The sequence below is a fragment of the Xenopus tropicalis genome, chromosome 7 (genome assembly GCF_000004195.4).
Source record: "Xenopus tropicalis strain Nigerian chromosome 7, UCB_Xtro_10.0, whole genome shotgun sequence".
In the NCBI taxonomy this organism is placed as follows: Eukaryota; Metazoa; Chordata; class Amphibia; order Anura; family Pipidae; genus Xenopus; species Xenopus tropicalis.
The window spans coordinates 82,053,041-82,070,866 of NC_030683.2; the positions used below are offsets into that span (position 1 = coordinate 82,053,041).

The 17,826-nt window shown below is 38.8% G+C and overlaps 1 protein-coding gene across 13 annotated transcripts in view; it reads right to left on the reverse strand.

Annotated features, from left to right (window-relative positions):
* The window catches only part of sidt2 (SID1 transmembrane family member 2), a 40,282-nt gene that overhangs the window by 12,586 nt on the left and 9,870 nt on the right, over nt 1–17,826 (reverse strand). For 7 of the 13 annotated variants that reach the window (XM_012967035.3, XM_012967034.3, XM_012967032.3 and 4 more), the window contains exons 3-15: nt 17,187–17,308; nt 16,418–16,582; nt 16,252–16,297; nt 10,351–10,452; nt 9,958–10,041; nt 8,707–8,806; nt 7,918–7,983; nt 7,686–7,779; nt 5,758–5,819; nt 2,660–2,671; nt 1,571–1,621; nt 1,255–1,341; nt 221–283 (exon numbers count right to left, since the gene is read on the reverse strand). In XM_012967035.3, coding sequence (XP_012822489.1) covers nt 221–283; nt 1,255–1,341; nt 1,571–1,621; nt 2,660–2,671; nt 5,758–5,819; nt 7,686–7,779; nt 7,918–7,983; nt 8,707–8,806; nt 9,958–10,041; nt 10,351–10,452; nt 16,252–16,297; nt 16,418–16,582; nt 17,187–17,308 — 1,054 coding nt within the window. Of the gene's footprint in view, nt 1–220; nt 284–1,254; nt 1,342–1,570; nt 1,622–2,659; nt 2,672–5,757; nt 5,820–7,685; nt 7,780–7,917; nt 7,984–8,706; nt 8,807–9,957; nt 10,042–10,350; nt 10,453–12,407; nt 12,510–12,853; nt 12,969–16,251; nt 16,298–16,417; nt 16,583–17,186; nt 17,309–17,826 lie in introns of those variants that run through there. The other 6 variants (XM_031905462.1, XM_012967036.3, XM_012967039.3 and 3 more) reach the window with 6 other exon arrangements.

Consider the following 17,826-nt stretch of genomic DNA (forward strand, 5'->3'; position numbering starts at 1 on the left):
AAAGCATCACATATGCATATATTGGCAGACTCATTTTTTCTCTAATAGACAATTAGAATTATATTTAAACTGAGTCAAGATGTAACTCTCCACACACACACATAAAACAAAACTTTTCCCCAGGTTTCCTAAAGTAAGCGATAACTGAGGTTTAATATTATGATTATTATTGGAAGTAAAAAAGGAGATATATGTTTTTTTTTCTGTTATAATTCAGTACCAAAGGACGAGCTCAGAGGCTGCGGGGTGTAGCATAGGGAGCGGCGTTTGAACTGCTCCAGACCTTAAGAATGAGAGGTGACACATTAGAAGAGACACTAGATAAAATATAATTAGTAAATGTCCACTGAACAGAAAACAACAAAGCCTTTTCTTTTCTTTTAATTCTAATGATAGATGACTATTGCAAACCATAGAAATGCCCATCAATTATTTAATAATGCTGTGAAAATTCCATCTCATGGCATAATGAATACAGACATTCGTTACTGTACTGTACTGTACTCCAGTAACTTTATACACACACATTTTTCAATGTATATATGAAGCTTTTTATTTGTATAGCTCAGCAAGGATACACAGAAGGCTACAGAGAAGAATAGATGTTAAATACTCAGTACTCAGTATCCCCAACAGATCTGGAAGAAGGTCTCTGATGTCACCATGTAAGGAGATGTAAACGAAGAGAAAGGAAGAAAGGGTAGCTTCCTTCAAAACAAAGTTCCTTAGAAGGACTTATTGTATAAACTACTCAGATTTAATAAGTAAATATTGTAATGATTTCTTCTCTGCAACAAATTGGGATCTGTCAGAATTATATTTCGCTTACAATTGTGCTGCTCTGGTTGACCAGAACACTAGAAATTATGCAATGTTTTGCGGTTTTGGGAACCATTAAGAGTGTAACACTGTAACAGAACGGAAGCGGAGTAGGAAAAAAAGATGATTAGATCAGAATATTTGTAGACCTATATCTCACTGTATGTATATAGTAGTACACACACAGACTATCATAATGATGTTGTTTACCCTAAAATCTAATTTTAGTATGTTGGAGAGAGCAAGACTTTTTTTTTTACTCATTTACATCTTTGTTGTGCAGCAGTAACCAGATTTTCAACTGCATTCTGAAAACAGGCAGAATAGGAACAAAAAATACTTAAAAATCCATACAGGTGGACTGTAAAATTGTATCTAAACTTTCACTTTATTGTTAGATAGACAGACAGACAGACAGATAGACAGATCCAATACCTGTATAACTATATGTGGCTTCACCAGAAGAGACCAAGCTGTCAGTACAATCCTCTGGGCTAGGAACAGAGCTGCTGTGCTGAGCTGCTAAAAAAACATAACTGTCACTCTTCATCTGTACAATAGGGGTACATAACCATTGACATTTTATATTCAAACTACTGAGACCATGCCCTGGGTAGGCCCGTCAGGGGTGCCCATACACAGGCAGATAAGCTGCCAAACAGGTCTGAAGGACCTGAATTGGCAGCTGAAATCTGCCCTTGTATGGCCAATATGCTTACCACCAAGCATGCCAAAAGAGAAATCTACTCACCAATTGAACCATAGCCACAGGCATCATATTTTGGACACATGGGAGGCTTCCCTAGAAATTAAAGTACAAAAATGGCTTGTGAGTAACAAAAAAGTGATGGGATGAATAAAAAGGAGGGTGCATTAGAAACAGGTAGTACATGCAATAAGTGCAAATGAGAACTAAACCATAAAAAAGAATTGGACTACAAATGATCTGTGCCTTCAAAGTTGTCAACAAAAGCTCCTATTTTGTAGTGTCAGTGACACCACACATGGTCAGTGTGCTTTGGAAGTAAAAAATAATCTTATTAACAGAAATTAAAGGTAAGTGTCACAGAAGATGATGCCACATTGCTGATACACTGGTTTATATACTAGCACATAATGTAAACCTAAATTATTAATATTATTATTAGTTAATCCCTAAGGTCAGGTAACAGGAAAGCTCTCTAAAGCAGAAGTTGTGAATCAGCAGAAGAGAGGATGTAGGATGCTGGGGGCATCTCACAGCTAAAGGGCTGTGCTGAATGTAGCCCTGTGCAGTCGCATTAAGTTGGCTGCAGTCATTACACAAAAAATGGCACTCATTAAAGGTTCATAAATAGCAGTAGCACCAGGGTTTCCACAGCGGACTGTGTCAATTTCTGCAGCTTACTTGCACCTAAAGAATCAGGTGTACATGCCATTGACATGCCTCATTTATGACAGTAAACACATTTGTAGACTAATTCTTTGTTAAGCTTTAGTTCTTCATTACCTGAAAGTAAGAGTTAAATGACTGTATTAGTAATATTGAATACAATGTTAACTTGTGTGTTAGAGGTTTGATAGCAGAGTGGGGTCTGATACAGAGATCATGTAACTCTACCACAGCTCCAGATGAATAAACTTGCTTTTTTTCATGCAACACATATTAATCCAGATGAGCCAGATCAAGGCATTTTGGTAAAGTTTTAAAATGGATATTTCACAACTGAAAATGAAGGTGCTTCTCTGTATCAGTATGCATTTAACACAGTTAATGGGCAGTATGCAAGAATCCCACCCTCTGCATGCAGCAGGACCCCTAATAGTTACATGAAGCTAACCATCCCATGATTAATCTTACCAAGTAATGAGGCTGCCATGTGTAAAGTCAATGAGAGTAGAAAGAAAAAATAATTACCATTCATTTATATTACAATATAACCACATTATTTATTAGAAAAAAAGGGTCAAATCGTTACAGACCAATATGCAGTAAAAGAAACCATCATTTTTAAATGGTGTGGCATGCAGATGTCTCTGTTACATGTGGGGTAGTGGTAGTGCAATATGAATAGGCTCTATTACAGTGAATTAGCTGTCTTAGATCAAATAAAGCTACATACAAAATATGATAGAGTCTTCTCTAAAAAGAAAATGCAAATGTAAAAGTTACATTTAATGAAGGTGTAGGTTGAATCAGTTTTTCAATTCTTCTTAAAAATGTGTTTTGAAAAGCAAAAGCAGAATGTTTCCTAAAATCATAAATGTCTTTATAATTTTGTTATATATATAGAGGCACAGGGCTCCTTCCTTGATCTCAGTTTTTGGGGAAGTCACATTTGTGCCCCAGGGTAAGCTGCTCTCTGCTCCTTATGCCTGATTAAAAATTCAGCTCAAGCAGCAGAGTCAGTGCCCCAGTGCCTGCTGTCACTCTCTAACTTATGTATATATACTGTATTTATGTCTGTTTTTCTATAAACACAGAGAGACACCTGATACAGGACTACAGGTTATTGATCCAAAGAAGTTTCCTTTCTGTATATATGAATACAGATACAGTGGCTTGCAAAAGTATTCGGCCCCCTTGAACTTTTCCATATTTTGTCACAAACATGAATCAATTTTATTGGAATTCCACGTGAAAGACCAATACAAAGTGGTGTACACATGAGAAGTGGAACGAAAATCATACATGATTCCAAACATTTTTTACAAATAAATAACTGCAAAGTGGGGTGTGCGTAATTATTCAGCCTCCTGAGCCAATACTTTGTAGCCCCCTGAGTCAATACTTTGTCTCATCTGACCAGAGCACCTTCTTCCACATGTTTGCTGTGTCCCCCACATGGCTTGTGGCAAACTGCAAACGGGACTTCTTATGGTTTTCTGTTAACAATGGCTTTCTTCTTGTCACTCTTCCATAAAGGCCAACTTTGTGCAGCGCACGACTAATAGTTGTCCTATGGACAGATTCCCCCACCTGAGCTGTAGATCTCTGCAGCTCGTCCAGAGTCACCATGGGCCTCTTGGCTGCATTTCTGATCAGCGCTCTCCTTGTTCAGCCTGTGAGTTTAGGTGGACGGCCTTGTCTTGGTAGGTTTACAGTTGTGCCATACTCCTTCCATTTCTGAATGATCGCTTGAACAGTGCTCCGTGGGATGTTCAAGGCGTTGGAAATCTTTTTGTAGCATAAGCCCCATAAATTTCTCAATAACTTTATCCCTGACCTGTCTGGTGTGTTCTTTGGACTTCATGGTGTTGTTGCTCCCAATATTCTCTTAGGCTGATGCCACACGCATCTGCTACTTGTGCCTGCACCCGAATGAATGGGATACGCTCGGGTGCAGGCACATGTAGCCGATATACGCATGAAAACGCGAGAGAATGCAAAGTCTCACGTTTTCATGCGTATATCAGCTACATGTGCCTGCACCCGAGCGTATCCCATTCATTCGGGTGCAGGCACAAGTAGGAGGCGTAGGGCTGAATTTTCGGCAAGCGTTTATCCGCTTGCCGAAAATTTCAGCCCTACGCCTCGTGTGGCATTAGCCTTAGACAACCTGAGGCCATCACAGAGCAGCTGTATTTGTACTGACATTAGAGTACACACAGGTGCACTCTATTTAGTCATTAGCACTCATCAGGCAATGTCTATGGCCAACTGACTGCACTCAGACCAAAGGGGGCTGAATAATTACGCACACCCCACTTTGCAGTTATTTATTTGTAAAAAATGTTTGGAATCATGTATGATTTTCGTTCCACTTCTCACGTGTACACCACTTTGTATTGGTCTTTCACGTGGAATTCCAATAAAATTGATTCATATTTGTGGCTGTAATGTGACAAAATGTGGAAAAGTTCAAGGGGGCCGAATACTTTTGCAAGCCACTGTATGAATGGTAGTTGCAATGCTGTTTCCATCATGGTTTTGGTTTTATAGTTAAGGTGGTGTTTTCCCCCTAGAAGAAGTGTTTCATTACTTTTCCATTTCAGTGCTTTTGGTATAAGATCTGGAGTCCAAGGACAACAAACCCTTTACTAAATCCATTGTGTCTCATGGATTTTTACAAATCAGTGAGAGAAATCCCGGCAAAGGCACTGATAAAAAAAAAAATCAGAGTTTGCACTCTGGATAGGGGTAGAATTATCCAGCGAAGTGGTAGGGAAGTGATGGCTGGAGGGGAAGTGTTTGGTTGGGTAGTGAGACAGTAGCAGGGGGGTTCTTTTGGAACAAATTCCAGTGGAGGTGGGCTTGGTTTGTTGTTGTTTGGTGCAGATAAGCAGGCATGGTACCTGGTCAAGTACTGTTGCTTTGGGTGGCAACTCTGCTTGTACTGCAACAGAGGCCCCCTTTAGATCAGATAAAGGGAATATGAAGCAGCATAGGTGTTTTTTTTAGGGTGAGGGCAGTGAGGTTGTGGAATGCTCTTTCAAGTGATGTTCTGTTGGCAGATTCTGTTAATGCCTTCAGAGAAGAAAAGTTACAATCACTTGGGGGGTACCCCCCAGTGATTGTAATGAACCCCTGACTGTGTGCTCTTGTTAGGAGAAAACTGCACCAGCCGGGGTGTACTGGAGTGAGGATTCCTCTTCCTCCTTCAGTCTTCGCACATGCCCAGTAGAGTGGAAAGGTGAACTTTAACAAAAATAGCCGGCTTTTTCGCTCAACTGCACATTCACGAGCCCCAGAATCACAAGCATTTACCCCGGGCCAGTGCATGAGTAAATGACCCCTCACGTCTCATAAAAACTTACACAACTAATTTGCAAAGCACTCTTTGCCCTTCCCTCCTCAAACAGCTATTTTACTCTCAACATAATGGACACAGTATCACTGGTAGAGCAAGCTGCATCCAGGCATGCCAGGTAGTCCTCCAAACATGCTGAGATTATATTGCAACCCTTCACTAGAAAAAAACATGTTGTGTCTTCTTTATTCATGGTCAAGAAAATTACCTGTTTCATCATTCAGGGATGATGCTGAATTCAAAAAAGGGTCTTCAGACTTATTTTTTTTCCTGTAAACAGAGAATTAAATAAGAAAACAAGAAAGCATTAAGTACACATTTTTTATTTCACCTAAGAAATCATTTTAGCAATGTGGAGAAATGCATTCAATTTTACACTTAAACCGGATTTTCTTATTATTATTTCTAAAAAAAACAGTTGTTTCTTTTTTGCTGTAGGAAGGTAGACTGAATACAGGTATGCCATCTACTACTCCGGCCCGGATTTGTGGCAAGGTCACAAAGGCCCGGGCCTAGGGCGGCAGAAATTTAGGGGCGGCATGCCGCCCTGCCGCAACAAAATTGTGACATTTTGCTCCCATACGGAGCAATGGGGACTTCTCCCCACTGCTCCGTATGGGAGTTTAAATGCCCGCGCATGCGCAATTGCGTCGGCACGGCACGGGGGAGGTGGTTGTTTGCGCATGCACGGGGGGGGGGGCGGGGCATGAATGGGGGGCGACCTAGGGGTGCCCAGGTTTGAAATCCGGCGCTGCTACTACTTATAAGGAAACTTGTCATGAAAGCTCTGAAATGCATCAATACTATTTTTTAAATGTTTCCTATTTAAACAAAAAAATGGGCAAAAGAGTCATCTGCCCAGGGTCTACCAGGACAGGGGGTCCAGACATTTGACAGGTGCATCCCCCAGAGATGGCAGACCCTTAGTTATAATCAAGTGGAAAAGCTCTACGGCATGGTCATTTTATATTTTTTCTTAAAGGACATGTAAACCACCCACAAAAAAATTTAATATGTGAACAGCATCTTTAAAATCTTTACATGCGTGCCAAGGTTGCAACATCCCCTAAATCACTTAGGATTAACCCACTCGGCCCCTCACTTAGAAATTGACTTTGGCTCATGGTTAACTGAGCATGCTCAGTTCTTATTAAATCAGGTTACCAAACACACCCTCCAGTCTAGCAACCACTAAAGAGATGGCAATGCTCATTTACACAGAAACTCAGCTCTAGTTGTGCTCTGCTGGAGAAACATGTTTTAAAGCCTACCCTCCGGTCCTGAGCTCAGTTTAATCATTACAGGGCACAATCCAAGAAGGACTTTTTTTTATCAAAGTAAGTTCTGCCTGTGTAAGCCTGCATTCTTCATTGCATGAACTTTACAGCACACGTGTGCTGTTTACAGATGTAAATGCCACTGGATATGATAAACGCCCACCAGATGAAAGCTGACCCATTTTGTCATTTGGGGATCATGTTGGGGATCTGTTTCTTTATTGCCTGCGTTATGACATTAAAGTCATCTCTACGTAGAACTATCTCTGCCCTGGGCCCACTGGTACCTTGAAGTAACAATACAAACAACAATACAAAGCAAAACAGTCCCTTTTGGGCTTTCTTAGGCCAAGCGCACCCAGAGCGTTTGCTCAGCTGCTCTTAGCCTGCATTTTTTCTGCAGGCTGAGATATGCAGATCTGCTCCCTTTACCTGCACTGAAAAGTACAGCTTCTGTTTGAGTGTAGGTACATGGAGCGGGGGATTGGTCTGAAAATGCCTGCTTTCACATTTTTCAGGCCAAAATTAAAAAAAAATAAAAAATCTTGCTGTGGAGGTAGCCTACATTGCATATCTAACTTCTCCCAGTCACAAAAACATACTCTTACTATTTAAACTTTATTACATTCCCACCAAACACTTACACAGCTTATTACTCCTGCCTCAATTACTTTCTAGTAAGTGATCAGTAGGGAGAGAAGCAAAAAAGAGTGCAAAAAGGGGGACAATTTTATAACTTTTTTTCCAAAAGATAAAAGTGCCCTATTTTGGTAAACTCTGAAAGAGTTGCTACATCTCAAACATAAATTTATACACACAGAGTAAATTACATTAAAACATGGTTTATTCTCCTACTTACCGATATTGCTCCCAACAGGATATGAGCAGAGCCACCAGGTAGAAAGACAAAAAAACACCTAAACAGAAGAGCATGCCGGCAACATAGACATTTCCTAAGAAATTGCAGAAGAGATGTGTGTGAGACTCAGCAAGAAACAAAAATGCAAAAGATAAGTTTAAAAGTTTAAGTTACACACAAAGGCCCTCAAATACTGTATTTTTATAATGGACACCACAAAAACTATACATACTGTTTATTGCTGGGCTGACCAACACTTCAAGATTCTTCTGACGGCTTAAATGATCAACAGGAATATCTAGAAATATACAAATGAAGGGTCAAGGCATGAGGGAAAAGAAATAGTAAAGTGGTTAAAAATGTAATGAAAAGTAATATAGAACATTCCCATATTCAGTTCTTGACACTTCTAAATAAGGAACCAAATGATACCAAAAAGGTTTGCCAACACACTTGTGTTGGTGGGTTTGATTCATCCTCTTACTTATGATCAGTGTAGGTAGATTCCTCATGTAAATGGGTTACAAAGGGGGTGTATGAGGTGGTTAAGTGTAAAAGGAAAACCACACACCAAAAGAGTAAGCAGAGCAGAGGTCACAAACTTAACGGCTTATTTTCAGTTTTCGAGTTTGTGAATTCGAGTTTGTTTTTCTAAATCGAAATAACTCGCGTACCAAATGGTTGTTTATTTATTAATTAGGAAAACTGGTTTGAATAAAAAAAACAAATATTACAAATTTTTCAAGTTTTACGAGAATGTGGCTTGATTTTGCCTATGACAACTCCCATTGACTCCGACAGAAACTGGCAAATTTTAGATGTCGAATTTTTACATCCAAGTTTTTGTTTTTTTGCATGTAATAAATATCAGACATTCGAGTTTTTGAACCAAAATGCCTCAAACTCGATCGTTGATAAATCACCCCCTTAGGCTGCATATGGTTCATGCAGCGGAAGAGAACTTGCAACAATAGTACATAATTTACAAGAAATGGGCAGTAGAAGACAAAGTTACAGGTACCTTGGTGTAAGGGAAATAAAGGCAGAGCCCCCCCACAGGCTTCATCTTCAGTTTTTACCACAACCACAACATAGAAACCACCACTGGAAAAATCTTTTCTCTAAAAAAAAAAACAAAAAAAAAAACCCAATATACTAATCTGACAAGACTGGAAGAAACTAGGTGAAGACATATGGCATACCAATGCAGAGTAAAACTATTACATAACAATTGTAAAATAAGTATGTAAAAGGTGGGAAGTAAAGTACTGTACTGTACCTTTATATACTGTATTATACTATACTATATTTGCTGTACAGTACAGCAAAGTTGATGAAATGAACTATAACACACATTCAAACAGCTCCATCAAGATATTAAGATAATAACACAAATAGAAATATTTTGTTGGTTAATAAATAATACAGTAAAGGTCTACAAAGCAAAGTCCATATTAATATAAAATAGAATTGTTATCACATCTTCCATAAACAGGTTGAGTAAAGGTGGCTATTTCAGACCAAGTAGAAAGCTTCTTGGTCCATGTATGCCAATTGGTCGGATATCTATCAGGAAAGGACTATATTAGCATGTTGATGTCATCCATGCCCACTGGTTCTCCATAAGGCACAGTATGATCAAATTGTTGGCCCCAAGTCCAACAATCAGTTCAGTCTGCGCAGAGAGTGGGTGGCGTGATGAGCAGAATCACACTTGTTAAGCAGCCATTTTAAATGAGTGAATCTAGTGTTTATGGACAGATGAAATAAGAAAACTATTATTCTGCTGTATTACTTTAAAGACATGCACTTTCAAAGTTACTGAGCAACATAGGAAACAGCCAGGTTTTATACTAAAAATGCTGAAACAAAATGTACTTGGCTGAGTTATCAGCACCACCAAATTTGTGTGTGTTTAATAAAAGTCTCATTGATCACTAGCATTTTCCTATTGGATATGGTTAATGTGTAGCTTGTGCCTTCAATAATAGGTAGTTTTTTACTGTAACAAACAAAATAAATACAAGAAGGAAAACTCGCAACTCTGGAAAATGTAACATTATAAAAAGGAAAACAGATAAAGTAAGATCAACATAAAAGGATGAAAAGGTAATTTGATACAGATATCAAAGTGGAAATGAGATTAAAGCAAATGCACAGAGAAAATAATGTTTACAATAAACTTTAAGTAATTAATTTGGGTAAAGGGAGTATATGAAGAGTAAAAGCTTAAAATACAGTTAGGGTAACAGGAAAGGTGGGCAAATGTTACCTGCACAGTGATTGCAGCTTTTTTAGTCATTGTCTGATACATCCCAATAAAGGCCACATTATTATCAAGGTCATAAACAGGGCACTTCAAGCAAAGGACAGAGAAGAAATGGTTAGACAAAGAACATACCTCACTAGCATTGCCACATTTCCATTTTTAATATTTTACCTTTCACTTGCTTTCTGGCTTCTTGAAACATCAGTGGTACTCACTGCAAGATATACTTTGCAGCCAGATTTTTGTTTTAACACTGAAATTTTCTACATTATAGATGTTGAGAATTTATTATACAGTATATAAAAACTGCACTTTACAATAAGGAGGGAGAGAGAGAGACAGACACTTCTGGTACAAGTGCATACTTGCATTTTCCATCCTTACTGGCTAACCTACCTGGATATCTTGGACGGAGATGACAGAGCAGGGAAACACACTGGAAGAGGAGACTTTTACAATCACGGATTCCACCCCCTCAGGAAAAAGGTACTTAAAATACTGCAAATGAAAACACATAAAATTGCATTGCTGGAGACAAAAGTATGACAGCCACACTGTAACAGAGACTGAATGTAAAAACAGAAGGAATACAAGCAGAGGTGTTGGTGAGATAAAAAGGCCACAAATATTGCCCTTCTGCTCTAATTATATAAATACTATTCACATCCCAGTCTAGTAGTCCTGCTGTAAAATGAAGAAAAGACATTCTGGTGCTCTAAAAACATAAGTAGCACATACAATCAACCTAGGGTTGCATATAGTCTTATGCTGCCATCCAAACAGGAGTTAAAAACTGACCCTGAAGCGATGCTGACTGGCACCTCTCTTTACTTGTGATGCTTAGTGATATTTGAGCTACAAGTTGTGGCTATTATTAAGAATGCTGCTGCACCCCTGCATCCATACCAGACTACAAATATTGGAGAGTAATATTATCTATGGGGCAATATATTAAGTGAAGAGATCCATCTTGATTTTAATTATGTCTGTGATATTATTTGCTAATAAGGCCACCAAAATATATTAAACACTATAAAATAACAAAGAACAATTAAATTCTATAAAATACCTTTATATTTTTACTTCAGATTCTCTCTTTTCTAAATTTCCCAATATAAAAATTTAGATATTCTTAGTCACTCTTTAAGCAAGTTTTGCCCTTACACATACACACCAGAAATATTTTATTATCTGCCAATTATTAGGTTTTGATTGATTTTATTATTTTTCTGTAAAGTTTAATAATTAATAACAGAAAATATGTATGCTGTTTACATGTCCTCTCTGAAAAAGCATTTTTTCGTCTAATAAAAAATGAATCTCTGCCAAATTCTCATACAATGTGGAACTGTCCAATTTAGTTAAGTGGGAAGCGCCATTTTATAGAGGCCTTTACACCACCTGGTTTGGCAATCAAGGATGATCTGCAGGAATGTCCTCTTTCTCTAAAAGGTGGCCAAGGGCACGCGGAGCATTTCTGCTCTCTTCTGCAGCTTATTTTATCTGCACTGAAAAGTACAGCTTCCGTCTGAGTGCAGATACATGGAGTGGAGATTGGCCCGAAAATGCAAAAGCTGTCCTGGCACTCAGGCATAAGCTTTACTTTTTAGTACAGACAGAGACACTGCTGCAATGAGGTGAGCTGGGAAACTTGCTTTAGCTGGCAGTGCTACTAAAGTTACCAGGGTAACCTTCTGATTTTTAAATCAAAATTTCAACTCTTCTAGTACACTCTATTGCACTCTTTGCACTAGTGATGCAGATCACCCTCGACCCCCTCCGACGAAAAAAAGACAAATTGCAGAGGGACTAAAACGCCCCTGAGTACAGATAAACTTAGCTGCAGAAGGAAGAGGATCCGCTTCTCTCAGCCTGCAGAAAAAAATGTAGGCTCCATGTGCCCATGGCCTTAGCCAATGCATTCTTTTGAGATCAAAGGATCACATGGAGGTAATTTTGTGGATTGTCAAAGAAGAAGGAAAGGTACAATCACTGGATGGGGGGGTGAAAAGTCCCCCCGCCCTTGATTATATGATTATAGTTGCTTACCCCAGGCTGGCACTCCTCTTCAAAAAATTTACCAGTCCCTGGTACTGTTTTTGAGCATTGTGCCACATCTTGTTATGGTGTCCCCGGAATCCCTTACCTACCGCTGCAGGAAGCATGCGCAGTACTGAGATCAGTAAAGTAATGCGCATGCACTCACCAGGGTGGTGCAGAAAATAGCTAGGAAACTAGAATGACATGGCAGTACTCCTTATAGGGGTGGTTCGCCTTCTTGTTGTATAAAGGCCAGTTCTTAGCAACCTTTTTGAATTATTTACTTTACTCTTTTCCATCTTTCTATTCAGACCCACTCCTTTTCATATTTCAGTTTCTCTTTTGAACCACTGACTGAAACTAGCTCTATCCTGCATAATGTTTATTATTTTAAATGCTTCATTAAAAAATACCTTGCTAAAACTCTGCTTCCGGTATACTGAAAAGAGGCAAAGGGCCAACATTCACTGTGCAGGATCCAGCATGCGGCACTCAACTTCTCCTCCTAGCTCCAGCTAGTAGAAAAACTGGAAGTCAATTCTTGCAGGGTAGAATAGATTTTTTACTTAAAATTTTTTGGTGTTACTTTTCCTTTAAGGCCCGTTACAAGAGGCGGATTCTCGGCCTGCCGATAAATGCTGTAAAAATCTGTCCCTAAGCTTCAAAAATCTTATTGACATGCCTGCCCCGGTGCAATTGCTTTGGCCAGGGTGGAGGCACACAAAGTGAAATTCGGCGTGTAATTGCTAAAGTATGCCTGTGTGGCAAGGGCCTAAAACATGTTCATTTATTGTTTGCTGTTTGGTTACTGTTCATTTAATAAGGAAATGCAAGATTTTATTTAAGGCTTTCACATTACCTGTCTATCATTTTGTACTGTGGCATCAGGACACAGAGCTACAAAAATAAAAAAGAGGAACTTCACATAATGCGGAGGTTGTGCAACCCCATTTAGAAAAAGAGGGCAACAGCCCTTAAAGGAGAGCTAGAAATGTCATATTTTATATTAGAAACTGACTGCACTTGCAATGAAAGGTTAATATAAATTAAAAGTAAATCTAAAGGCATTCTTTTTAAGTACTTACTGCATATCTAAATTCCCAGATCCCTGCTTGCTTCTCTGATATATGGTGCTGAAAGCCTACAGCAGTGTGAAGACTACAGTGACATCACTGAAATCTCTCTGTCCTACCTGTAGGTGCCAGCGGCAGCCTTCCTATTCTCTGAGCATGTGTGTAACTTGATCCTGTCTCCTGTTCTAAGCTACACATGCCCACCAGCCAATCAGAAGCGGATCTGCCAGAGGGGAGGGGGGGGAGGGAATGAAACACATGTGCAGTATGAAGCAAGGAGGGAAAGGAAGGGAGAATACCTTTTTAGAGATGGCTGTCTGTTCTAAAAAATGTGAAGTGTGACTGAGTAAATATTTGATTAGGTGAGCCAAAAGTGTGGTGTTTTTACTAAACAATAGGAGGACTATTGGGCAGTATGCTTTTTAAATTTTGACTTGCATTCTCCTTTAAAGTTTCAGCATCTCTATAGTAGTAATGATTTAGGTTGTTACAGTTGTCACAGGAGCTCCCCATCTTTGATTCTGTTCCCCCCGGAACTGTCAGGGACAGTGCACATGCTCAGTGTGGTCTGAGCAGCTGCTGAGAAGCTGAGCTTAGGGGTTGTTGCAAATTATCAAGCAGAAAATGAGGGTTATCTGTCATATAAGCTGATTCTACAGGGCTAATTATTTAATTCTGATGCAAATGCCCTGGTTTTAGATCTGTCATGTAATGTAAATCGGAATTAATTACTAATCAGCTTTTTACTGTTACATTTATACTCTATTTATGCAGTATATCGATCCTTAAGCTAAGTAACTGACAGCAGCACAGAGCATGTGTAGGGAAGCAGCAGAAAAGAAGATGGGCAGTTACTGGGGCATCTTTGGGGGCACAGATCTTCCCTGCTAAAGGGTTTTGGTCACCTTGGGCTGGTACAGAACCCCAAAACATAATGTACAGTCCAACATTTCTGCCCTACTTCTTTAGTTCTCCTTTAAATATTGCATTTCGTTCCTTTAAAGCTCTTGTAATATTATAAGAGGCTAAAACTGACATATTAGGGCATTTAGATAAATATTTGTAGCAGTTAACATTAACTTTGTAAAACATTCCTCATATGCAATAAATGGCACTAAGTTTGTCGAGGAGTAGTAACCCAAATCACCAATAAGATATTTACTTGTAACAAATGACCAATAATGCTTGTGCCACATAGTACTGATTCTCAGTCTGCAAAAAAATGCAGTTTGAGAATCAGCCCCTACAATGGCACCAGCCTGCTACCTTGCAAGCACACAGAAGCATTGTCAATGCCGGAGTACTGGCAGACACACTGGCTGGTGCTAGTGTAGGGGTGTTATTATACCTGGGCCTTTTATTACATAACCCAATTTTTTAATTTTTACAGTATCTGAAATCTTTTTTTTATGCCTCTTTTGTCTATTCAGGATTGTGATAAATCCTTTTGAAATGTTAATGTATATTTCTATAAAATATTTCTATGAGTGAGTTCTCTTGTTTAAGCATATGAGAATGAGAGCATGTGTGTTTATAGTCACACAGGACGAAGAGCAAATGATAAACAACTAACACATTTCTCCCGGTGCGCAGTTGTTATATCCTATCTTAAACATGTAGTTTTAACAATATGGATATACTTTATATACTCTATAACAATAAATACATTATTAACTGACTGGTTGCCTTCAAATAATAACTTAACACCCATTCCTCATCAGTTCTCCCTTTTTACAAGTAAACAATGTTTTACTTTCTCCAGACCCCCACAATATACAGAAAATCAGAAAGAAAGTATATATACAGGGGATGCAATGAACATTCATAAAAATCAACCTGTACATGGCTTCAAGTATGCAGGCATTAGGCATGTGTGCCTGCTGCTCCCTAATAAACAGACTTAGGAATGGGAACATCACAGCACTAATACAAATACATATGAGCACATATCTGGAATCAGTATAGTTCAATCAATTTATTATGCACACATTAGCACATACCTTCATTCTACCTCCTAACTAACAGAAGGCAACATACTAAATACCTTATGTTCCCCTACAACACTCACATCATAGCACAATTTATCACCCACAAAGCTTTCCTAAACCTAAAATGCACACCTTTGATAATACCCACATCATTAAGATACATCACCTCATGTTAAAATTCATGCAGAAACAATACACATTCTCAACCCCATGAAAGAAAGTTCATTACCCTTTTATAGTAATGTTCACACTAAGAAAGGACCCCTACACCCCATACTACTACAAAGACATCTCCCCCATTTGAATGCACATGATAATAAGAACTTCTGGGCCTGTTCCAAAGCATACACCATTCCAAGAACTGTACATCCCATCACAAACATACCACACACCCTATTCCAGTGCAGACACCATGACACGCTATTTGCATCATGGAACGCATTGTACATAAAGTTCTAATACACCCACTTTGAAAAAGCATATTGCATTTTATTCACCTGCACTCTTGTTCACACACTATGAGAGACAGCTTTTATCCCATGACATAGTAAGATAGTAACTGTACTGGATGGACACGTGCGTCAAGTTCAACTTTTTATTTTTACATAAAACCTGCTGGCAATGGGTCCAGTCTTTGGACCAACTTGCACTAATGAGCACCATTAATCCTATTCTAAAGCACTGCCTATAAATAGACCTTGCACCTCACTGAAAACTTTAGCTGGGGTCAGCCTGAATTGCTCTCCTAGAAAACCTGTCTGAAGGTCAACTAGAGAGACTTCTACAAATTTTTTGCCAACATATAGTAGGACCTTGGCTAAATTTTGGACCTCACTAAAAAAGAACTAGTTGAATATGGCAGAAAAACACTGTACTAAGATATAAATCATTAAACTGATTTATTCTAATGTACAGCCCTAAAAAGTACCTTGCATTCTCTTCTAATGTGTAAACTGTAAAGACACAAAACAGATCATTTTAATGTAAAAAATTGTGCCTCAGTTTAATGCAAACATGATGAAAAGCACAGCACATAAATCTGATTTATATACCAGAATGCACCTTATACACCATTCTGCTATAAACACTTCATTTGAAAGAACACAAAACATAACATACAGTACATCCTTATGATATTGTTAACACAAGGACACACACATCAGCTACATATATTTATCACTCCTTATACAATATACCTGTGGCTGAGCAGGAGTTGCGTTAAAATTGAATGGTCCATTTGTCCTATAATAAAAAAAGTTGGTTGAATATAAACTTCTGTAAAGATTTCATTAAAATAATCACACACACACAAACTATACAGTACACACACAAGCTTATACTATAAAACCATGACATCCTTACTGAAGAACAAAGTTCTCTACATGTGTGACACGTAGGCGGTATGTGGTATTCTTCTCTGCCAAGGTGGAGACATCTACGTAGAATGACTCCGTTTCGGCTTCTGCTCTGGTTGGTGGCTGGCACAATGTGCGTCCAACATCTTGATACAAGTAATTACGCTGGTACCTAACATAAACAAGAACATGTTCGTACTATACTATAGGCATATGGAACAACAGAGTACTGGAAGTAGGTAGCAAAGAGCTAAAGTAATTCAGAGTATAAAGCTGGCCATACACGCACTGATAATATTGTACAAAATTCGTTGCGTGCATGGCAACTCAGTGAGTTGCAGCAGCTTTCTGCAATATCGGTCGATTTGCCGATCGGGTGGGTTAAAAGATTTTGATCGGGCGCCATTGAAGGCGCCTGAGCAAAATTTGCCTTCAGGGCTGAATCGACAGAAGGAGGTAGAAATCCTATTGTTTCTACCTCCATATCTGACGATTCAGCGCTGAATGTCAGTGGAGGGTTGGAATGATCTTTAGTGCAACCAAATCTCCATGTGTGTGGCCAGCTTAAGAAAGTGAATGATAACAGACAGGACTGAGTAATGCAAGAGCACCTCTAAATGAGTTGTGACTGGGTGAAAGAACATTTAAAGAAAGACATATCAGGATGACAGTAGGTAATGACAGATTTGTTACCAAGAATGAAAAGATATAGCAACAAAATAAGTTACAATGCATAAGCTGCAAAGGCCAATGTAAGAATGATTAGAAATACTTACTGGCCCCTTAGTGCCAATGGCACCTGGAAGGACACCACAGCCTCCTTCTGTCTGACCACAAATAGTAGTGGTGTCGCCTTCTGATCAGATAGTACATTGACAGAAACTCTGACTCCATCTGTCTAAATGTAAAACAGACAAAAACTATAAGCAGCTCAAAAACTCTATTATATTCTAAGCCAGATCTTTCAGAAGCAATAAAAAGTCAAATGCCTGCCAATAAAACAAAAATTTAATAACCGAGGACTTGTTCCTCTGATGGAAATGTTAATAAGTAATTTATAAAGAACAAATGTATACAGAAGGCTTGTACTGAAAATAATTTTATTTGTTATTATAAAGTACTTAGGTTTCCACAGTATTATCACCACAAACAGATATTCACCTACTCACAAATACAGGACAGTCTATGAATTTAGATGTGAGTTCATTAAGTGTTTGTACCCAGAGTGGCCAGGAGCTTTCAAGTTATTTTTGCTTGGAAGTGCATGATGTAATATTGCCAACCTGACCAACTCTGGTTGAAAATTAATAGGAGTTTGTTCAGAAATAATTTGAGATGGCTGGTATCCTGGTAGTAATCTGTGCAAGGACTGCATGGGTCTCTTGTGTGATCCAATCTTCAGCTGTTTGGTTGTCT